This window comes from Macrobrachium nipponense, chromosome 35 (assembly GCF_015104395.2).
Source record: "Macrobrachium nipponense isolate FS-2020 chromosome 35, ASM1510439v2, whole genome shotgun sequence".
Lineage (NCBI taxonomy): Eukaryota > Metazoa > Arthropoda > Malacostraca > Decapoda > Palaemonidae > Macrobrachium > Macrobrachium nipponense.
The window spans coordinates 26,342,153-26,367,984 of record NC_061096.1 but is presented as its reverse complement, the minus strand read 5'-3'; the positions used below and the strand labels follow the sequence as shown (position 1 = coordinate 26,367,984).

The 25,832-nt window shown below is 33.8% G+C and overlaps 1 protein-coding gene across 7 annotated transcripts in view; it reads right to left on the bottom strand.

The window, feature by feature from the left end:
- Positions 1–2,874: 2,874 nt before the first annotated feature.
- Positions 2,875–25,832, bottom strand: part of LOC135208498 (uncharacterized) — a 136,424-nt gene continuing 113,466 nt past the window's right edge. For 6 of the 7 annotated variants that reach the window (XM_064240742.1, XM_064240744.1, XM_064240746.1 and 3 more), the window contains 3 exons: positions 18,604–18,778; positions 18,132–18,295; positions 2,875–17,167 (listed from right to left, as the gene is read on the bottom strand). In XM_064240742.1, the coding sequence (XP_064096812.1) occupies positions 16,948–17,167; positions 18,132–18,295; positions 18,604–18,778 (559 nt within the window). In that variant the 3' untranslated portion in view covers positions 2,875–16,947. The remainder of the gene's footprint in view (positions 17,168–18,131; positions 18,296–18,603; positions 18,779–25,832) is intronic. The other variant, XM_064240743.1, reaches the window with a different exon arrangement.

The window sequence follows — 25,832 nt, the reverse complement described above, 5'->3', positions numbered from 1 at the left end:
TCGTGGCAACCTTTGGCATGTCATAAAAACCCGTAAGTTCAATTCCTCATACAGTACGTGCAAAATATTTGATCCTGGTGTGGCAGGAGGGAAGATTCCATCTCTCTTGGCTAGCTATTGGAGCTGAGAATGGGGAAGGGTCCATCCCTGGCAAAAATAAAACCCCATTCGATGACACTCCATTGGCGAGGATGCCCCAGGGATGAGATCGCTTCCGATCGCTAAAGGCCCATAATTATATATATTTATATATGTATATATATAAATGTATATAATGTATCTATCATATATAAATACAAATAAACATATATGTAAATGTATGTATTTATATATATATATATATATATATATATATATATATATACATGGCTGCTGACTGTCTAAGTGAGTGTGTGTGTGTGTGTGAATGTGTATTAAAAATGGCTGTCCAGCCGTGCATCTACAGTATGTATATGTGTGTGTATATATATATATATATATATATATATATATATATATATATATATATATATAATGTGTGTGTATGTGTACATATAATATATATTCATATATATGTATATATATACATATACACACAATACATATATATACACAAAGTATATACACAACATATTCATATTGTAGATATACAGCTAGACAGCCATTTTTAATAACACATTCCACACACCCATAGACAGTCAGCCATATTTCCACAACCACGCACACAAGTACACGCAATGCTTTTGACGAAACATCACCAGTTGCTCACCAGCAAAACGGAAGCAGAAAGAATAAGAGGAGCAGCCTCCTCTAGTAGTGGAGGTGAAAGTGGCAGCTTTAATCAAACACTGTGTATAACAACAAGCGGTTGAATGTTAAATAAGGAGTTGGGAATAGGGAGTTGAGATAATGGGCTACAAATAGTCTAGGATATTCAGTGAGAAATAATAATAATAATAATGTGCTTGGAAAACAGACCTTCTTTCAAACATGTTTTATTAAAATAATGGCAGAAATCACAGAATTGATTCTATATAAAATTTCTTTCAATTCTCACTGTTGACGTTTGGATACAGGGGGGAAGTATTTTGGTGTTGTGTATGTATGCATGTAAGTGTAAATACGTGAAAATGCAGCACACACACTATACACTCACCATTATATATAAATACACACACACACACACACATATATATATATATATATATATATATATATATATATATATATATATATATGTGTGTGTGTGTGTGTGTTACAGTAAGAACACGTAACCTAGGGATTACGCGTAATCCCTGAATATTTCAGTGAATCCACGTAATCACCGTTTGCCGCGCTCAACCGACCCTTGACTTTGGGGATGGCGAGCTTGCCATGCACCAGTGATAGTTTTGGCCAAAACTTCCTTTCAGCTCTGTAATGACTTGTGAAGTGAACTCGGATCCGTTATCGCTTTGGAGAATAACGGGGGCACCAAAGAGAAGAAAAAATGTCCAGTAGATGAAAAGCGACCTCTGCAGCTCTTTTAGACGTCAAGGCTCGAAGGATGCAAAACTTCGTCAGGTGATCCTGGTACACCATGATCATTTTCTTGTTGGATCCACTGGGCATGCTTTGCATGTCATTTAGATCCACCTGACCCCTTGACGAGAATTCCTTGGTGAGATTACGCGTATTCACTGAAATATTCAGGGATTACGCGTAATCCCTAAGTACGTGTATATATATATATATATATATATATATATATATATATATATATATATATATATATATAAACAAGCACCCGAGCATGACCAATAGGCCTAGTGCTCGATTCTTAAAACAACAGACCTCTGGTTATTCCTGATAGATAAAAACGTCCTGAGAGAGAGAGAGAGAGAGAGCATAACAGGGGATACTCGAATTAAAATAATGCTCGCTAAGCATATTCACACTCCGGATCGTATGGACAAGAATAGTCTCACTTATGCACTGAAAAAAAAAATTGTGGAAACCTACGAAAATACTTGTTTGGTGTGACCCTGAACGCAATTCCGCATGCACAAATTTGCACAATCGAGAAATTCCATGAAATATTAACTAACAAGCTGGAAAATATATTTCCTTGATTCTTGAAATAGGCCTAACCATGTAACCAACGTTAAACGCGCACATAACTAGGTTTTTTTTTTTTATTTTTTTTTTTTTTTTTTTTTTTTTTACACCAACTTGCCTATTTATAATTTTCATTTATCAGATGCAAACTTCTCTGTGCTTTATCAAAAGAAATCATAATAACTTTCGATATAACGCTATAAAAGTAGAAAGTTAATTTACAATTATTAGGCCAATGCTTATAGCACACGGTTCCTGCTGCCACTCTATGATGAACACTTCATGTCACACTTTGGAAGCCGCAGATGTTTCTTTGGGGAAATTCTTTTTTACTCTATTAATAAACAATTACTGAACTAACATTGATCATTCACTGGGGAAATACTTTGTGCGCTTATACAGTTAATCACTGATACGTATTATCAGATAAATAGGATGACAATAATTGGAATAAAATATAATAACTGGCAATCCCATGAGTTTCTATAGAAGTACGATCAATTCTGAGATTTGTCGCTTCACTTCTGGAACTTACTGTACTACGGCTACAGACAGTTCTGTACTCTCTTCTTATCGTGAGAGTTTCTGTCACTTTCTCTCTCTTACTGCATGGATGTTTTTGTTCGAACACAACCCAATCTATGATACATTTCGTTAACTTTTTAGGATCAAACCTAACACTGTTTGTTTGTGGTTGCCAGTACGTTCCTTCAGAGGGACAGATCTGCATTAGTAGGAACTCATTTCTAAAAAATTAAGAAACATTAGGACCAATTATCAGAAATCTATTTGCATTACTTGTTATTTCTTAAGCAACACATTTCTCTTAGTTATAACGAGAAGTATGCAGTTTTTCGTGTGTGGTAGTAGTATAAAGTAGCCATTACAGAAATTGACGAATGCCTGCATGATTGAGGGAATGCACATATATATATAGAGGATAAGGAAACGAAAAATCTTTCTTCTCACATTTCATTGTTCAGGAAAGGATGTTGGGAACACGCATATAACATATTATGACAGTCTTACAAACTCAAAAGTTGAGCATGATGACGAACCCACGATGATTTAAGAGTACAAATTCCACACATGAATGTTACAGAATGTTACATTGTAAAGGCTGGATTCAAAAGTGAGAAGTCTGCAGGTTTAGTTCAGAAAAAAATAAAGAGAGAGAGAGAGAGAGATGCCCCGGACACAACATGAATAAGAAATCCTACTGTACACTGAAGATGTTTACAAATATGGGGGAGAATCCAAAGACATTATCTCTCCTTGTAAGTCGCCAAGAAAAGTTTGTCTGGAACTATAGAACCTAACGACATTGTGACACTTAATACAACTACACTGTATATTCAGTTGGGCCTAAATGTAAGTATACTACAAAGTGTAGAACATTGTAAAAAAAATCTATAATCGTATTATGATCCTTTTCAGCTTTCTAAAATTAATGGTTAAAATATCAACGGACATGAACCATGTCTTTGGACGAATGAGTATATGACCAGTGAGAATTATCAGGATAACCTGCAGGGCTTGGAATGTCATGAAGGACGCAGTTTGGTTTATTATTATTTTTTTTAAGTGGCTGTCGACGGAGTTCCACCTTTGACCAGTTTTTTGTTTTGTTTTTTACGGAATTTCTCATTATTGTTCCCGGAATTAACCTCATATCTTAGTCTGGTAACCTCGTCCACACCCACCACGTGGTAAAAACCGCACAGCAGTCCGTTAACAGAGCATATATATAATCATATATTACAAGTTTGAGTGTATGAGTGTACTTTCGTAAGACACAAAGTTGTCAAACTAACCCACTGATTGCACTGCTATGATTGTGACTAGTTTCTATGTATATAAACTAGCTGGGGGGAGAAAAAATGATCGTGACTAAGTTAAAACTACTGGTTTCTATTCTAGGCAAACCAGAAATTGCGACTATATTTCTCACACCGCCTTAAGAGTACCGGGCTAAGATCCTATAGATCTTAGTAGCAAAACAAAGAGTACTTTTTTTTATTTTATTTTTTATTTTTTTTTTACAGTTTAACCTTGATTCTTACTAACAAATGCATGACCCACAGACCTAGCCTCGAAACAAGCTATAGAGCATATATGATCTATACAGTATATATGCTTCTCTTTTCCTAGCTTATTTATGCATTGTGTGGACGTGTCTTTATATATGTGTGTGTTATATGCGTGTTTGATATCATAAGCCTCTAGTCTCGTAAACCTTCTATGCTACATATTAGCGTATATCTGTTTTTATAGCGTTTTATATTCACCGATTCTATAATATTAAAAATAGAACAAGAAGTTTCTACGAACTATATATTTAAAGCAGCGTTTCTCATCCGTAACAAGTGGTAGTTTGATTTCAAACGAGATATAATATATATTAGTTACTTTTTTTGCACTTACTTCTGATGGTGAATGATTACTATTTCAATATACATCACTGATTGGCACATATTGACTATTGCGTACTTGGCTTCTCTTGTTATTTTAAAAGAAAAGAAAACACTTTTTTCCTTCTCTCATTCTGAAGTAGGATTTTTGAAAATGACCTTCAAAAGAATCTTTTAAGTAGAAATTTAACAAATTTTCCTTGAAGTTCCTGCACAAAATAGTAATAAATGTCACAAAAAAAGCATGGCGGGAGATTTATTATATAGCTCTGTATTCTCCAGAAAGACATTTATTTTATGATTATACGTACAGCGGTGCAAATGTATTATACTCCTTTGAGTACACAGGAATATGACCTGGAGGTTTAATTATCGTACTAGGGAGCAACCAAGTTGCGTGATTGACCTTAAACTATATATATGTTTCATAGCTGATAGATGTAGTACGTAATAGCAGCATGACAACAGATATAATTGTATGATTTTAGAAAATGGACGTAATTGAAAATGAGTACTATAATGACTTTGGATAAATATACTCGTAACAAATCATTGTTGTGAACACCAGGAATGCACTTTTAAAAAGATACAGTAGTACTACAGATGTTTGAAAGCCTATATATAACATTGAATAGCTTTTACAATGTAATTTTACAATCTCGTGCCTGACAAAGGATGATGAATGAAAACGAGGAGAAACATGGGAGACCAATTTGAGACCATTGAAAACTTATATTCCTAGAAATTGATTGACCTTAATTTACTTATAATAGACAGTCTTTAGCATCAGGGACCAGCAGTGTAGCTATGATGTTAGTCAAGAAAAATCTGTGAATGCATGGCCGTTTTTAATTAATAAATCTGTTTGTTGTTTATTTCCATTAAAAAAAAGTTTTACATGAAGATAGTGCGAGATAATCCTCCCTACCAGCCAAGTAAAAATTAGGCAAAACCAGCTTGATATGAAATTAGTCTAAGTAGCTTAAAATGTCAATTATTTTTGTCAAAACTGGATGTTATTGGCATGGATGGCATGCCAGAAAACTTGGTTGTGTGTTGAATACATCTAAGTAAAACAGAAGAATGATAACAAAGACAGAAATAACCCTAATAGAAAAAAAATACAAGTGATAAATATTTTTGCAAGTGTACATAATTATATCCGGCCTTAAATTAATTTAGCCAAGACAGTGTATAAACAAGCCATGACTGAAGTGTTTTCTGTTCCCATTAAAACAATCGTGTTAATGACAGAAGAAATGTAACTGAAAATACATTAATTAACGGATTACATAAGTGTCCAGGGAAAACAGGGAATAGGGTAAAAGTATTCGAGTAATGAATGCACTGTTAACAAAAGATTGATTCATTTAACTTTGAGACTTGTAGCACCATAGGTTTAAGGGCAGTTTCGGTTTCTAGTTTCCCATTTTAGAAAGCACAGATTACCCTTTTTATGCTAGTTACGAAATTTATTTAGTAGTATAAGGATGTTTGCAATTGTCTAAGGGTTATATATTGTAATACACATTTACATATTTAATGTGATCATAGACACTTAATGCCTGTATGTGTCCATATAGGTACTATATAGTTATATACATTGTGTATTTATTTATTCATTTATTTAGTTATATATTATACAAAATCTGAAACAAACATGGCTGGTATTGTTTTTTTTTTTTTTTTTTTTGCATCTCAGTTGGTCATTGGTGTATAAGAAAGTTGACCTCTTTTGTCCTTGAAAAGAAAAATTTTGTGAACATTAACAAATTTCTCGATTGTTGAATTATCATAATGAATACAAAGCCAGATTTAATGACATGTAATTATGTAATTACGGAATGATTAGGTATGGTACCCAACTGACATCAATGGGTCTATAGAAAATGAATATTCAGTTAACATAAAAAACCCTTTCTGATACACGGAATGGACATACTAATTGGTGGGTTGTAGTCAAGTCTATAGTATACTTTCTGGCATATAGTAGACTAAACTTACTCTGATGTGTTTGACAGTATAATGATATAAGAAACTCATGTTTCCACATTCCCGTTGCCTTGAGGCCAAACTAATTTCTCTTTTCGGTCCCATGCAATGAATAGTTGTTTACTTGACCTGAAGGGTTGTTTAAGTGCACAGTATGCCTATATGTTATTTTATTTATTTATTTATTTACTTTTTTTGAAAGGCTGATGGTTTCCTAGATCATAAGTTGTGTGCACTCAATCTGAAAAGTAGTTTAACTGAACATCACAGCCTATACTAAAGTAAAAAATCCTACTATTTATTTTTATTTGAAGAAAATTGTAGCCTTGGCTATTATTTTTCTTACATTAGCTAGAAGGAATTGTTTTCAATCATTAGAAAATTGACCATGATTGATGTCCATATAGCAACCATATATAACAATAAAGATCATATTGTACTAGACATATCTGTGTGCACAAGTGCTGCTAAGAAGAGTATTGAAATATGAACCTCTCCATTAAGCGTCATGAAGCTTAAATGTTAAGAAGGGTAAAAATCACTGTATATAACACCTGGACAGATTGACCTTTATGTACATGAGAGCAAGTCAAGTGATGCCCTGTACTACCAGGTTTCTAACAAGATTGAGATCGATTATTGAATGAGAAGCCTGTGTCACCATTGTGGTTTGTCAAGGCTAAGGCTAACTTAACTGGGAGGCAGTTTTGAATGTGGGATCTGAGATTTATGCCCTTGAGGCTCATGGAAGCTTTAGCCTTTCACCATGGAGACTGAGAAAAGATTGTCTTGATGAAGATAGACAAGGAAGTCCACAGTCTGTTAAACAGGAGCTTCAACTAGAAGAATTCTTTATTTTTTTCTTTATATCAATCATAAAGGATGGCCCACTTCCCCTGTTCGGATAGTGGTTCATAGGGAATCTCTGCCAGAGCCTGCCAAGAGAGCCAGCAGAATTGTAACCCACTCAGCATAGGTTCAGTGAGGAACTGTTAGGGTATTCTGAGCCCCAGGGTTATCAGCACACAGTTGATCACTTGGTGCATCAGAGTTGAGGAAGGGAGTAGACGTCTAGATTGCCCCAGAGGTGGCATCTAGGGCTCAGGCTCCTATTAGTAGAACACCAGGAGCTTCCTGATTAGTCATATGACAACCAGGTTGATCATTAGTGATTTTCAGAATGCAAACAGCCTTCCCTTTTCAAAGGTCTAAAGATGATTGCCCTTTGTAGCTGAGCTGTCATTCCTCCTTCCTGGAATGATCCTGGCCAACAGTCTGACATCATGGTGAACTGCCCACTTGTCCATATGCTTGTAAACTTACAGAGGTGAAGGGAAACCATTCCCTCTCCAACTTGTTGATGGAAGCTACTACAATCATATTAGCACTACAGAGTGACCCATCATACAACATTGGAATGCTCACATGGTAGCATTGCTGCTTGTATTTTCAAAATGTTGATCCACAGACGAAGTCTCTTTTTGATTATCATTTTGGAGTAGCTGGGAACATATTTTCATGTAGACCCATTTTATGACGGCTTCATTATCCAATCAATCGCTGCACAATTCATTTCCTGGAACCTCACCTAATTGTATGGTGACAATTCTTTAAAGTTAATAAAAAATTGTGTGGATTTTGAATCTCTCTTAGTACTGTCTACAGAAGTAGTATTATGCTGACTGAGCATGGAAACTGCAAAGTTATCAGAGCTGGATTACATGAAAAGCATCTTGAAATGCAAAACTATTGATATACTATGCATAAAAACCAATTAGGATAAATAGAATAGGATAAATTGCTTTCCCTTTCAACTGATTATGGTACAGTACCTGGCCGTTTCAAGATTTTAACAGGATGAACTGCATAACTTCTACATTTTAAGATTAATATTTGTTTACAGTGTGGTTTGCTACAATTTCTTATATTTTTGTATCTCTTACCAGAACTAAAAGTTTGGAAAGCTAATGGAAAAATTAGCATATATCAGTATGGGCTACAAATAAGAACCTACGCACCCGATAGCTTTGTTTTTGCTATAGTATTCACCTTAAGCTACACTGCTGTCCTGCATGCTGTGACTGTTTCCATTATTGCTATTTCATTTACTTGTTGAGTATTCAGCGTTATTTACATGTCATATTTTTGTAGAGGTTAAGAATCCTTACCTTACTAATTTACACATTGGATGAGAAATATGTATTGCGTTTACCCTGCTAAAAGTATTTTTTTCAATCTATTTTCAAAACATAATAGAATGAAAAATTAATACATTCCCTTTTTCAAATAAGTGCTTTTTCTACATTATAAATTTATATTGGGGCTCTTCCTTCATATGTAAAACAAATAAATTACTGTTGATTCATCAAATGAGTCAATTTTACCGAGCCACTGAATTCTACAGACCTATAAAGTTAAACTCAGCATGAATATAAACTTGAATGGAGCTGATTACATTTACAAAGTATAAAAGTTGCAGTTAAAAAAACACGAAAGAAAATTGTCTCTCCCAAAAAATTCAAGCCATTTCTTTAAAGTTAGTCATAGTCTTCAGTATCTTGTAAGGAAGACCTTATAAAATATATGGAGGAAAAGTAAGGCACCTGGCAGACAGAAAAGTATTTCAAATATAAAGTGCACAAAGAAAGAATTCTATGTATACGTATAGAACTGTATACTTGATGTGTGAATTTGGGGATTATGAAGGAAAACTGTCACCAGACTATCAGTGCAATCATGCATCCAAGAGGAAATATCACCAAGACAGATGCTTTAGTATATCATCAGTGCCAGATGATATATAAAGCCAAATTAAGTGAAGATATGAACGGGACATCCAAAAACACACTTGGACCAAAATGACTAAAGATGTGGGTGAGGAAACGTGAGGATCAGTGTCTCCTGCATTGTTGGGTGCTCCTTACACTCCGAGGATCACAGATTCTTTCCTTCTTTTTAAATTGCTTCAAATGATCAACCTTTGAGTTACTGAAGAATATGACTGTTGTTAAAGGAAGAGATTTGTATTGTGTGTGTACACAAAAAATGAGAAAAAAATTATGACCATTCAAGTCCAGAACCAAATTAAAGCTCAATATGAATTTATCCTTGAAAGAATGTGATAAAACGTGAAAAACAAGTATCACAGCCTACAGTAAAACATCTTAACTCAAAAACAACTACAATATGCTTGTCTGGACAGCAAAAAATTCATAACATTTTCAAAATGTCATAAATCAGAAACTAGAGATATTGCAACATTGTGGGTTTAGAATCATACTTTGCTTGCGCACAATAAGAAGAATGCCTCAAGTTTTTTCTCTAGCCCAGAATTCAATTTTAAATCTGAAAAAGAACTCATGACACTTCAAATTTCAATGCAATGCTTTGATGCAAAAATGAAATAGGTAATTGCTGATTAATAATACACTTCAAAGTAATGTTAATAAAAGAGCCAAAGAAAGTATAAATACTAATGGGAATTGAACAGTGAACAGTAGTATATAAATTCAGTATTACCTGATCCATTGCAGCCCATTTCCTTCTTACCACAAACATTTCTACTTTATAAGACTGGTACTTCCCATTAAAACAACCAACCTCATTAATTCATATAATACTGTACATGTGCAACATAATTTAACATATCAAAATTGGCAATGTAAATTAAATGTGAACAAGAACTGACTAAGCATGAGATGACCAAGCTGTGAATAGTAATTTGTTAACCCATGCTAATATTTATTTTTATTTAGACATGACGACAAGCGAGCCTTTTTCACAGTAAACTGGCTTTAAATAACAGGTGGATTTTCTGTAGATGTATAAAATCTTGCAGCTGGGAAACTAAAACATAAAGTAAAAAGTATGCACACAGCCTATTACCATCAAACAACTTAGATAAAAAAGATAATGTTTGCATGACATTAATTTTGTTCAACACCATATCATGTACAACACTGAATTTTTTCAGATAGAAAACATCAGATAGTTTAGTTATAATCTTGAAGGACTAGACAGTCCCTTTATTCTTTAAGGACTTGGGTCTTGTACTGACTTAAGTATGAGCCTTAACTCAATCCTCCTCAAAAGTCTATAATTACATTAGCATTTAGGACTTGTTTGGGTTAATCGCATTAATGTTTTAAATTTTCATTAGGTACATAGTAGTATTGTAAATTCCCTTGGGGTTTTTCTGTTTGCCGTTACTTGACTAGCCCTTGATATTTTTTGTAAAGGCCCGTCGACACGGTTGAGCAAAGGAACTCTGCTTGATGTGACGTCAGAAGCGGAGAAACGGTGATCAAGGCTCTGACTTTTCTCGCTTCTGATGTCACATTGAGCGAAGTTCGTTGGGCCAACCGTGTGGATGGGGCTTAAGGCTGTTTTTCTCAAAATTATTAAAGTGGCTTGTTAGGATTATGCAGTAGACTGGAGTAACTCCACATTCAGGTTATTCAAGTTAGGTTGTTTTTTGTTATTTATTTAAGGAAGGTAGCTCATTACTCTGGCCTGGGCAGATATCTTGCATATTAGTTTTAATGTATTTTGTTCCTCAAAAACTCCAGCTTCTCATTTGTTCTGTTTCTTTTCTTACTTAGCTGCCCATGATATACATATATAGTAATAATTTGTAAGATCAAACTGTACTATAGGTTTGGCTTCTTGGTTATTTTTTATTTTCTGTAAGTAATTTAAAATATTCTTTCCCCTCTAGAACCCAACTCGCTGCGTTCCTGCATACTGTAACACCACTGCGATAACCAGTGATGTGCATTTTGGCCTTTTCATCATATAATGGTTACTGGAGCACTATTCTGCATATGATGTATTCTCATTGAGTTTCTTACCATCTAGTGAACTCTGTACAGGTAAGGAATCTGTACTATTAATCTATACATGTCTTGTTTCTATCACCTTTTATTTTTTGTTGTGAAAAAATGGTAAATCAAAATCATGGTGTATTAGGAAAATGACTGCATACATCCTTCAAAAAATCTACTTGAAAATTAACCCCCCAAAATTTTACCAATAGATTATACAAGAGACTGTTTTTCACTATAAATCCATTTTTTTTATAGAGCCTTTTGGGTGTTTTCTTAAAAGTTTCCAGAATGTCCATAGAGAAATCAAAGAACAATGTCTTTAGGTCCTGGCAATAGGGAAATGCACCTGATGAAAAGCAGAGGGCTAGGATAAAAGCTTTTTTTCTTCTTCTTTTAATTGGTGGGTATGTATTGAAAATTTTTTCCCTAAACTTTCACTATATAAACGCATTACTTTTACAATAGCATGGTTGGCAGCGTGTGACACCATTAACCCTGTGTGGACTGTAGGTTTCTTGCTTGGGGTAACAGGATCTGCCATCCCTAGCAGAGGTTGGTGCTTCCTATTACAACTACAAGAAAATGTGACTGCATGGATGAAGCTTCACTAGAGAATACGGACCACTAAGGGATGCAACTTTTCTTGCTAAGGTCTTGAGACCAGAGATCACTGGAGGGTGGCTTTGAGGCATCTTCATGTAAGCTATCATTAAAGGTACAAGATGAGGAACTGGGTTACAGGTGTGGACTACAGAAAGCAAAGGGAGATTAATGATAATTCATAGTGGTAGGCTCCTCACCAGAAATTGGGATGATATCCAAAGTGAATAAGTGAGAGCTAATGTCATCAGATACATGGCTGGCATGAGGAGAGCAAACAAGGGGCAAGAGTGTGACTACTGGAGAGCTGGTATAAATAAAGCAGAACTTGTCTTCAGCCAGAGATGCGACTGATACCAGGAGCATGGGCATTGGTGGAAGTATCAAGGAGGAGAGCACCACAAGAGACAGGGGAGTGGTGGCTAAAGGCATGTGTATTAGGTATACCTGAGGCAAGAGCATGTCTTGAAGCAGGATACAGATGCACAACTTAACAGCTGATGTCATAACCTTATCTGAATCCACCTGGAATGAATAGATCCAGAAAAGCTACTCTCATCTAGTTCCTGGAGATCAAATGACAGATGACGACGAAGCAGCAAATTGAATTTTGATTTGTACAAAAAGCGCAAAATCCATCAGGATAAGAGAAGTACTGATGGCAAGAAACACAAAGTCTGCTGATGGGAAGTAGTCCAAGGGGCAGTGCAGGTTATCCTTCAACTGTTTTTGCAGATAAAGAGTGCCTTTCATGGGTGGAAGCTGATGGTGCAGTATGTGACTACATAAGGCCTCAAATACAGGGGCCAAAGGTGGCTCAGAAGCTGATGAAGCTTCATCCTCAAAAGTCATCATCAAATATCTATATCACTTTCTGCTAAGATAAAAAGAACACCGAGGTTAGGACAAGTCTTCCTGCATTTCACACATAACTATGGAGTACACTTGCCCTTGAGAAATACTACAAAGGATATGATTACCTTTCTCAACATCAGCCATGAAGCTGCAGCATAGCATACTTAGTAAATAACATGTTGTAAGATTACAGTATTTCCTAAAATATCTCAAAACAACAATTCTACTAAAAGATTAAGAGAAATAAGAATTAAGTTGAACAGCAGGCAGCAGAAGAGACATGTCTGTATGGGACAGACCAAGTTGTGAACAGCTCCACACATTAGGTGATCCACTTTTATCCTATGAAATTGGGGGCGCTTTTAATATCTACTTGGGCCTCTGGGTATTGCCCTTATTATTTTCTTCTAAACATGGTATCCAAGAATTTTTGGCAGACTTTAAAACCCATGTAAATTAAATGTGTTTTGTTTAACAAGAAGAAAATATTGTTTAATTTTAGTGTGTTTCTCGAATTAAAACAAGAATGCTGGCCAGTTTTCACGTATACTGTATGTGAGAATACACTACTATATGCAAAATGTTGAATTTCCCAGTTGCAGTCAGGATACATCTTAATATAGAGGAACTAATTTTTTTGTTTTGCAAGTAAGCAGCTATGCAACACCTGATCGAAAGCCTCATAAGCAAAATTCCAAAAGCAGAAACTAATCTCAAAATTTCAGTCAACCTTCCATGGCAGTCATCAGTCACGTTTTAAATTTTGTCAAAAACTATCTATAATATCCACCAAATAAACAGACAAAGAGACCAAAAAGCAGGGTTAAAACACTTAGTGCTGCCATTTCAGCATGGTAGTTTGTACAAATAGCACACTACAAACTGGGCAATAGTGTGTAGCAAAGCTCAGTTGTACATCTGTACAGTATTAAGTGAACAGACAACATACACTACATAGTCGTTTTTGTGATAAGAAAATAAACTGAAAAGACACTTATGCAAATATTATACAAGTTCAAATCTATGGAAGGATTCAGAAAACAAAATTAAAAAAAAAAATTTATTAAATAAACGTATAAAATGATAATCACAGAGCAAAATAATACATGCACTGAAACAAATGCATCTACATACACATAAATATCTTTGAACACTAAGGATATTGTGTTTTAAGTCCCTAGAAATAAAATGGCCAGTGTGCTATAACAGCATAGCATAAAAATTCGGTAACTTCAGAGCTCTGACAACTGACTGACTGATCATGATTCTTATCAGTGAGAGCATCAATTAATAAGGAACATGCAAGGAGGAAAAGTAACAAATATACGATAACTGAGCTTAAAGCTTTGTACAGTACTGTACTCTGGTTACAGTATCTAAATACAGTCCATGAATAAATAATAGGATTAAATAAGGAAACAAAAAATAAATACAAGAAAATGCTGCCTCAAATCCTCCATATCTCAACAACGTCTTTCCCTTTCTAATGACTTGTACAATGACTTTGAGTAAATACCTGCCATACAGGGAACTAACAATTATACACATACATACAAACACTATGTGCTAACAATCAATACAGTATATATGTCAGCCTGCTGTCACAAAAAAATAATAAGCTGTAAACTTGCACCAGTGTTTACCTTACATTTAATGATTAGTCGGACAAAAAAGAAACCATAAATAAATATGGTGTGAAATAATCAACAGTAAAATAAAAAGTAAAAATTAATTTCGTGAAGAATTCTTTGAAAGAAATGTTTAACAAATGATAACTGCTAGTCCACTAATTGCAACTATGCTAATCCAACTGGAAAATTTCAGTTACCAAGAACACTTAAGAAGGCAAAAAATGAATAGGCATTATTTATTTTTATGGTAATTGTAAAAATAAATAATATACAAGAGCATTGGATAGGACAGGATAAAACAGTATAAAGTTAATTTAAAGTCAGAAGTAAAAGTAAAGAGTAGGCAAGGAAGTAGTGAATCAGAGGATGGCATTACAATCTTCTATTCCATCAGTTGTCTGGACATCCTGCATTTCTGCACTAAATTTGCTAACAGAAAAGAAAGACTGAAGACTGCCCAGTCCCCAGATGCACAGACAAACACTGCATGGCATACTACTGATAATTTTAAGATATCTCCTTTAGCAATGCCCTAAAATATCACACACATCTTGTGAACCTTTATATGTTGTAAGAATAGATACTTTTCTAGATCGGGACCTCAAAATCGTCAAATTACTTCATGGTACGATCGTTCTCAACATTGCTTAGCCTTTTATAAATTGAACGTTTACAAGCATCAGAACTACAATTCCTCTAAACAAAACCACACTTATCATCTTCATATAATTAGGTCTACAACTAAAATAGTACTTGGTATTCATGTATCATTAACTAACTTATCCTTAACCCTGAAAGAGCTTTATGTAATAACAATATAGATTTTCTATGAAGCAGTTTTCCTAAATTCCAAAATATAAAGGTAATATATTGCCCTGAATATTTCTCATTACTTTCTATACATTCAAGAGAAAAAAAAAAAAAAGTGCACCAACTGCCTTCCCTTTCAGGAACAGCAACATTGTCTTTGAAAGTAAGCTAACTAATTAGATACAGAGCATTACACTTTAGGCAACAAAAATGACCTCATTAAAATTTAATAACAGCTTCTTTATGCTTCAGTGCTATGGTCAGGTAAGCACACTTCCACTTTATTATTTATGGTTGTAATGAAAGACAAAGTTTTCTACACTTGATATGAGATGTAGAGACAAAACTTGAATGACTTACATTTATAAACGGCAGTTCTTTAAAACAACATAGTCTGCCATAATCCTCTTTGTTGGTCAAGTTATGTTTGGCTAGCCATTTTACATATAGCCTATATATCAAGTCTTAAGTGGCTTCAGTAAGCTTTTTCACTTATAGTTTTAAAATTCTAACTTTCCATTTCATCATCTTCACTGAAAAATTAAATATTCTGGAGAACCAATTGTTAATACACATTACATATATATATAAAATAACATTAGTAACTAGATGGAAATCACAGGTCAAACATTTCTGCTAGGTTTGGTGCCTATATTTCATTCATTAAAGCTACATACAGTAATTACTTCTATTATAATTACAGTGTATTATGACTTAGAATTCTGAAAAGAAAGTCAGTCCCAATTTGAAAATAGCTTCTAAAACTAGAGATAATCTATCAGTCTGGAAAGTTTTTGTTGCACAATGCCTAATGCTAACTATTTGAAGTCCAAGTTATCACCACAAAGGTAATCAGATGTACATCACAAGTGAGCTGTCATACACAGTTGTTTTATGCATAATTAATTGAAACCTAACTCTATTGGTTTAATTGTCAACTGAGAATTTGCAGGATGCTATAAATAACCGTGCCAACACACTGAGAATCCCAGATACAAAAGTACATGCACTGGAATTGGTGCAAGGTAAATATGGTTACTCACTGACCTCCCTTGTGCTCATCTGTCCAGTGCCTTTTACTGCACTTTTGTAATTCCATGAGCACAATCCTGTATGACTGACAAACTGGAAGTCGTATACCCAGAAAAAAAGAAGTAAAGCCAAGCACCTTGATACATACATTATGTGAAAAACTCACGATTTTCCACCAAAAAAGGATCTTGATTAATGCCGAGCATAAATATGTTGCACCGTCTCAGACCTCACTAAAATCTTTAAACTTGTAAGTCTTTATACGCTATGCATGACTATCTTAAAAGTATATACAAATGGCCAAAAGTTCTTTAGTAACTTTTTCTATCACAAGTTACACAATTTCATCTCAATAAATATATACAGCTGGCTAGTGGTAATTAAAACAATATACAGCATATGTACACATTTGTGACTAGACCGTTTTTTGGTCAAAGAAATAAGTTTCTTGAATTGATATTGTGCATCTTGAGCACAAACTTAACCAGCAACTTCAGTAATCTCTGCAACTGACATTCTAAAATCTGTACCATATTCTGGCTCAAATTATTTGAAGTTTATTCTGAAATTCAAAAAATCCTGTAACTATTGGATAAGCTTACCTTCACTGTATCCATGTTCAGAAGAATATAACACTTAAGCTATATTTGTCTCATATTTATGATTAAAACCATTCAGTAATACCTCATTATTGCTCTTCAGTAGTTTTGCAGCTTAAAGATCTTTCACTTGACGTTCTTTGCCGTTGATCTGCAAATCTTGTCGGTAAATGTTGTCTGCTGGTTGTTCAATATGGTGCTTTACAGTACAACATGAATAGATTGACCATTTAGAGACTTGCCCTTGACGGTAGTAAGCTAAAACCAGTGTCTTCTCATCTGCATCACGTGTGACTGTAGGACCATTTATGTCAACCCAAGGATGACCAAAACAGCTGTTGGCAAAAAAGCAAATTAGAATATATTTATCAGAATCACAAACTATATACTTTACTTCGCCATTCCCTAGAGAGAATGGCCAAAATCAAAGCAATATCCCAATTATGTTTGTCTTGTAAAACACTATGGCATAGACTCTCTAACCCCAAATCCCCATCATGATGTCAGTTCAGTCTGTCCTTCATGGACCACTCACTCACACAAATGATAAATAAGGCACTGAGAGGAACTCCAATTAAAAGATTATTAAAATTTATTGGGAAAGTTGGCAAGTTATTCATTCAACCCAAACTATTAGTTCAGTTTTATTCACTGATGCAAATTGTGGATATGGGGGTGGGGTAGGAACTACAAGTAAAAGTGAGATGTTAAAAATTAATTGGGTAAAATGGATCCAAACCATTATAGTACTTCAATTTAATTAGTAATTACTAATTGCATTTTAAAAAAGCCAACTGGTTTGCCCTGATTAGCTTTGGCACTGCCCAGGAAATCTCTGAGCCAATAGTTTAAATGATTTTTGTAGGAGATTCAGCTAAAATAACAACCACCTATTTTTACTAAGAAAATCCATGTCTATCTCTTGGCCCTTTGCTAGCCCTCAGAGGTTATTTGTTTGAGCTGGATCCTGTTAGAGACTTTACTCAAGTGTGGATCTAGCAGCTTAGATCTTTTACGTTCAAGTAACAAGTCAAGCCACGTAAAAGTAACATATCTGTCGTGAAACAAATTATACTTTTTGAAAACAAAATTTATTGCAATGTGCTGTGCTTAGGAGTTTAACAGCACAGTTATACTGTTATTTTTCTCGATTGTTTAAAGGATGTATGGTAAATATCTAATGCACAACCAGGCTAATGAAAGTACTGAGTCTGAATAGAAAAATGAATCTTTCTAAAACATGTCACATTTCAGAATATAAAAAATAGAACTGTATTACAAAATATACCAGAACCATACCTGTAGTATACTGCATGTAAGACAACACCAGTCATGTAACTTATGGCACATAAGACAGCAGAGATTGTGATAAAGGTGTTGTCATATTTGGAACGATCAAGACCTACAATGCCCAGAGTGATAAGCACGAGGTTCTCAATAAATGCCAAAATGAGAAATAATACCTGAAAACAAATGAAACAAATATTTAGCAATATTACCATCACTAAAAAACCTCACAAATAACTGTTCCTTAAAAAAGCATGAGACATAAATTAGCATCACCTATGTAAACAGCTGTACATTTGATGGGTTATCTTCTCACCTTCCTGTTTATCAATGTTGAGGTTAGTATGAATGAAATTGTAATATAATAATACGTAATAATAATTATATTATTATTATTTTATGAGTTTTTATGGGCAAAAGCACCTCATAACTAATTCATTTCTAGAAAATGAGTTTATTTTGAGGAATAAAACATGTACAGTACCTGAATAACAACAGTGGAATGTCGACGAGAAAGCTGTTTCTTCACAGCAGATGGCCGCTCTAAACGAAAATATACAAGGGTTGAGGCAATGGTACCAAGGAAGACGTAGAAATAAGGGCGTAGGTACGCGAGGAAACAGTGGCAGCACACATACTTTCGTAGTGGCAACACTGACCTAATGAATAAAAGAAATGTATTAAATTTCATTCCATGAAATACAGCAACACAACGTGTGTTTGATGTACGTACTAGGCTATTTTACTGTGTATATACAACCATCCATAAAGCCATTAAAGGGCATGAGCCATTCAAAATTCACATATAGTAGAACTCTAAAACAAAAGATTTTTATTAAAAGCTAGAGAAAGAAAATCTTTTTTAAAGTTACTTTTGTGTGTAAATAAAATTAATTAATCAATCTGTATACTCCTTAGGTTGTCATAAACTATCAGTTAGACATGGAATCATTTCCCTGTTCTGTTAAGCTAACATCTCAAATAATTTACAAATCTGTCCTTAGTATTGTAGTACTTGCATCCATCTCTCTTCATGGTAAAGGACCAGTGTGTCACTTCAGTTAAACAAAACTTAAGACTGTACAAGAACAGCCCTACTAAAAAAAGAAAAAAAAAATTATCACATCACTTTCAAAAAAGTCTGAAGCATAACATTTTTCTCTTAGTTACTTATAACCTAACACTGAATTCATATTTACTCAATTACTTCAATTTAGTAATGGGACTTTAGTTAGGCAAGTGCAGGTGAAAAAGTACTAACTATAAAGTGCAAGCAAAAAGGAACTTCCTACACAAAATGTACCAATTTTTTTACAATTATAATTTGCATAAGGTTTACTATGGTAAAGAAACTATGTGAGCAGCAACTTATATCCCTTAAAAGTATAATAAAAAAAATCCATCCTCTGTACATGGTTAAAAATAACAATATGTACTATATAGTTTCAATTAGTTAACACAATTTGGGAGCTAGTTGAAATTTATCTCATTTATGAGTTTTGCACGAGTTCCAGATTTATAGTTTGTTTTTAAATCATTTTAATATTCTACACAGAAAAACCATAGTTACACTAAAGAGCAGTGTAAATTCATGTACCTGACTGGTCTTTCAAATGTGAGTAATACTGCCTACAATTACTCTACTATGTATATACTGTATAGATAAGATATTGGTGCTTTGTCATGTGCCATTACATGTCTTTATGATAAATGATACAACATTTTGTGAAGTTCATGTGTTGAAGAATTGAAGTAAAAAATATATGTTTAATTGCATGTTTCCCACTTTTTTTTCTTTAGGATAGATCTCATGATCAATTTAATAAACTAAGTGTCACATAGATATTAGCTCATTTTTTAGTGAAACTCTGACATGAGGTATCACAATTCTTTATCAGTGATCTGCAGCGCATCATGCCTACTTTATAGCTTTTCATAAATATGACCATCCTTTCCATTCAGGTCTTCCCAGATTATTCCACCTACCATGAATTTATTATTTAGTTACAAAGTTAACTATTTTAAATGGAAAATAAATTATTAATATGAGCTAGAATGCAATCCTGCAAAAAACACTTGAAGAATGCTAGCAGAGTAGTTGCCAGCACTGCTGGACCACAATGCATACCTGTAGGTCCAAAAGTCTGTGTGTGTGTGTGTGTGTGTGTGTGTGTGTGTGTGTGTGTGTGTGTGTGTGTGTGTGTGTGTGTGTGTGTGTGTGAGCATTGTATTGTGATCCTGTGGCCATCGCAGAGCCACAATACAGGAAAGCTGAACCGTGATGAACAGTATTACATGAAGAAGAGTACCGAGATCTACACAAATGGAAATGAAATAGCATACTTAAAAATCTCAATGTTTTGTTGAATAGTTTGGTAACAAAAGTTTTCTTTAAAAAGACCACTTCTGGAATAATCTGACAATGCTTTGGTGCCTTTACTAGAGTCAACACTGAAGGTTTGTGAAAAAAGATGGAAGCAATTCCTCTCTGAATAATCTCTTCCCATATCTTTGATGGAAGAATTGATTCCTGTTCAAAAACCAGGTTTTCATTAAATATATTTGAGATGAAGTTGCAGTACTTGCTAATGATATGTCCTTTCTTCCTTAATTAAAAGTGCTTGATAGTCACACGAGCCAAGATTATGAGCTAGTTGTGCATTGCTACACAATATACAAATCTGGAGCACAAGTGAATCCAAGACAGAAATGGGAATAGTGAGTGGAGGTGAATATTTATGTGGTTGATCTTTAAAATGCAGAGCATAGGCAAAGCACACACAAGCACAGAAAGCATCTCTTGAAAATACTCAAAGGCATTTACTAGTACTTTTGCCTATTAGCCTTTTTACAACATGCAAGTTTTAAATAACCTACTAATATACACTTAGTCTATGACTGTTGTTTATATTCTGTACAGTACATAAAATTTTCTAAATACATTGCAACAAGAATTTTAATGCAATGCATTTTCTGTGATATCCCTTGTCAGTGAAACTAAACATTACTACTGTAATTGGGATCCCTCAATGTGTGGTGAAGTGTAATGATACCACACATTGCACTACAATGTAACATTTATCTTCAAAGTAACAGCTACCAAATTATATACAGTTATCTTCAAAGTAACAGTCACCCAGTCATATACAGTTATCTTCATATAAAGTATGTATAAGCTACCAACCAACTAAATCAATCATACCCAATCCAACAGCTTGTTATAGCACAATTTTTTGTATGCCAATACCTCACACAGACAAGCATTACCTCAGTTATTCGCATGTGCACTACCTGCTACTCGGTGCTATTCACATGCAACCGCAGCTCACCACATTACTATGTATATTGTAACAACAAGCGGGCGGAAGAATGTGACGGTAATGCCATTAAAATTCCGTACAGCACATTGATAAAGGGTATCGTAAGGGGACAGATGGGAACAATTGTATTCAAATGGGGAACAGCCTGAAGAGCTCTCTTCTGCTTGGCAGCTTTGGTGATTGGTATTGCCTCAAAAGCAACAATGCCATGTACAACTTCATTTTGTTTATTGCCTAAGGGGCTGATTGAAATGTTACATGGCCATGTCACATTAGTTTCGTGGCTGGGAGAGCACTCTTCTACTTGAGAACTTTCACAACTGTTAATGGCTCCTAGACAAGAACGTCAAATACGTAGTGTTTATTGCCTTCTGATAGAAATGTTATTATTTCACACAAGTTTTGTTCTCTCACTGGCTGCTTGTGAAGACCCTCTACATACCTCAATGCCTCTTCTGAACAGTTTGCCACTTTGTGACCATGAATTTATATGCTTAAATCTGCACATACAAAAAAAAAATCAAAACAAAAACAAATTTTCAATAGCAACATACATCAAGTATTAATGCAGATAAATGTGGTAATACTTGTACCTGACTTTGCCTCATACCATTCTAAATTTACTGCATCTCCTAATTCACTATTCTGTCAGACATACTATTCATACATCTACTACTACACTATTCTATCAGACATATTCATAATAAGTACCTGAAGTTCAAGTCTCAATTTATCACTGAAAGGTTAATATCACATCCATGGACAAAATTCTTTCAAACACTTGTCTGCTTTTTCACTCGTCACTCACATGCAAACTTATTTTACAAATATCTTCAATTTCTGTTCTACCTTCTGAATGCCTATTTACCAGTACATAACATTTATCTTTGCACGACTAAAATCCTAGCACAGACGTTAATGTCGACTTCACCTAAATTATTCACAAAACACAAAAGGTATATACAGTATTTACAAAAGGCTTTAGTGGTTTATGTAAAACTGGCAAAGAACTATAAATTTCTAAGCAAATAAAAACATTTTTTTTATGACAATAAAAAAACAAATATCCTTTAATGCCTTCCAGTCCAAAAGGAATTTGGCAGCTTTCAGCTCTATATCTTTCCAAAATAAGGGATACATAGAGTTGATTACTATTAATTATTATTATAATTTTCAAAGCATTAGTACATGTCATTAATAATTATTTATAAACACAGTAACAGCATACAGAATTATATTCTTACTTGTCACTGAACATGTAAGACATGCAAGAGAATAAGGGAAAAAAAGATTTTTGATTTTCTATTTGTATGACTGCAGTGCAAATGACTTTCCTCATCCAGTTCTATAGATACCAAAATCAACTAAAATGTGACTTGTAAATTTAGTGGCTTACTAACCTTATGAATAATAGTGGTAAAAGCTATACAGGGTATAAAGAAAATCGTCTAATTTCGTTCTTAAAACTGTTGGATTAATGCTGCTAAATCAACTACTGTTAGAATACCAGAAATAATGCCTTATACTATCAAGTGTAATCTTAGTTTTATGTGCACTGAAGCTTTGGAGGTGAGTTTCTTTAACAAAAATAGGCCTGGACAACTCTGGTAACAGTTGTGATAAAATCTCTCGAGCTGAAGTCTGTCACCTTTCATATATTCTGCCGATGCAGCATATAAACATCACTCACCTTGTCAGTTTAAACATGGATCTAAATACCAGACGTAATATGTGACCTTCCTTCATAAAGAAGGTGCCAAGTGAGATTTTCATATTCTACACAATTGTAGAGATCATTAACATCAGTTTTGCAATGAAGCAGTATAGTACATGTACTATACATCCAAGTCATATTCCTGTAACTTGTATGTATTTTTTTCCACAAAAACCCATTATTCTTACAAAGCCAATTAATCTACCATAGTATAATGGATTTTTATAAACCCATTATTGGTCACACTGAAGATGAAAAAATTCTTAAAATTTCTCATCCAAAGCAGTTTTCAAAACAAGATTGGTATTATTATCCTACTGGCCATCTAATTATTTAACACCACACTTTGTCAGTGTTACAGGTAAAGTAGCAATTTTTACTATTAATCATCATATGTAATGGTAAGAGTTCACCATTTGAGATAATTTACACCTCAAAATTTTGCAATAGTACACATTTCATAATAAAAAGTACATAAAGAACTAACTTACTTCTACCATTCCCTGAATGAGAGAGAAATATTATTCTTATGTAAATGCATAGCTCTTACCTACTCTAGAAATAAAAAAACATATGGCTCTTCAAGTTCACTAAAATTTTAGCAGCGCTTGATTCATGATCAGCACGAAACCACAACTCCTGCCACGTTCCGTTTACATGTATGTACTGTACTTTTCCAACAGTGCAACAGACTTTCAGCCAGTTAGCAAAATAAACTAAAGCCCTGTTTGGATTCTTATAAGTAAATACAAAACTTATTGCTATTTACAATGCAAACAAATACATAAAATTCAAACAACAGATTTTTATCTCGCTTAAATAAACACGACAGATTACCTTATGCATTACTGAAAACAGTTCACAGAATTAATGATAAAAATAAAGTAAAAATTCCACTCCACCTCACATCAAGCAGTAATTACACTACACATTGCTTATATGAAGCCAAACAATTTTCACAGGACTACAGCCTTAGTAAATCTTTGATTGACAACTATGAACAGCATTATGAAATGCAAAGAATTGTGATAATTTTTGAAGAGCATTATAAAATGCAAGGAATTTTAATGTTTTCTGAACGTCATTACTAAAAGCAAGGAACTTTTGATGTTTTCTTCTATATCCACAGAAGGACACTATACAAAGACAATAACCACAACACAAACATAACCTTGTACAAAAAATTCTTCACTTAATACTGTCAGTCTAAATTTCCTTCTAGATTAAAAAAAAAATTAGGTTATCACAAAAATTTGAGCTACAAACCTTGGCCATATCATTGACTTCCTATGTAAAGGAATAAGTTATATAAAAGTGCTATGTATCAAGGTGTCTTAGTTTTGCAGGCACACAGTATGCCAAAGAAAGTGCCCAATCTTTATACACTATACACATATTTTCACCAAAACTGTATGTATTAGTATTTTGCAAGGTAGTTGCATGATTATATCAATAGCAACTTCATTTTTCCATGATTTATTGTGGTGACTAGCCCAACTAACTCTATTGTCTCATCACCTTATTATATTATTATTATTACTATATTATAGCTGTTGTTGTTAGGTGTTTTAACCAGTGTGCTACTTCTACCCTATAACTGATATCTTGGATCTTGATAGTGTACAATTTCAAGTAAGTCTTGTGAAAAAAAAAAGTCAGCTTCAATGTGGAACCTATTACACAACAAGAATGCCTATCTGGGAAGGGCAAGGAACACAATCAATTCCTGGTATACATTACTTCCTTTTTCAATCTATTTCACCTTTTTTTTTTCGTCTCCTACTCAGAGTAGGTATATAGAACACAAAGCTTATATGCAAAATTATAACAAGGGATAGCAAGTTAAATGCTTTGGTGCAAACTAATCTTAGCCATGGGATTGTAAACTGAAGTAATGAAATACAAAGCCCAAACATTTGTGCCAACAAAAAGCATATTCAATAATATAAAGTTCAGATGAAAAGTTTGTCTCAACTGGAGAAATTTTCAAACTCATGTTTCCATGAAATCATGACGAATTTGATACGTCTATATGATTCTCCTGGTAATGTAATGTACATAATTTCACTAGATTTACAAAAGATATAGTCCTGTCATATACAGTCAATGAGAGGGGTAATGAACTGACAAACACTGCAGAAAATCACACCAACATTAAAGGCTACATTCAGTGCATTCTAAAAAAAAAAAAAAAAAAAAAAAAAAAAAAAAAAAAAAAAAAAAAAAAAAAAAAAAAAAAAAAAAAAAAAAAAAAAAAAAAAAAAAAAAAAAAAAAAAAAAAAAAAAAAAAAAAAAAAAAACAGAGGATTAGAATAGTCGTTGAAAAAAAATCAAGGCATTAAGTTATAAAATCAGAAATAATTTAGTGTCCTCATACTCCAAGTCAGAGTAAAATATTTATGATGTGAAGAACAATATTATAGGTATGCATAGAGCTTCTTATAGAGAAAAAATGGATTAGGATTTTATCTAAGGTGTCACTTGTCATGAAAACACAAAATATAATTTGCTGGTCATGATAAATTATGCAATGTACAATCAACTTCCACTTTCCAGTTTCATTGAAACCCCAAACAGCAAAGGTTTGGATTTAGGGCAGCAAATAGCCTATTCAAATCTTATTAAAATAAAGAGAAAAAGATGTTCATAGCAAACCCATCAATCATATTAAACCCAAAT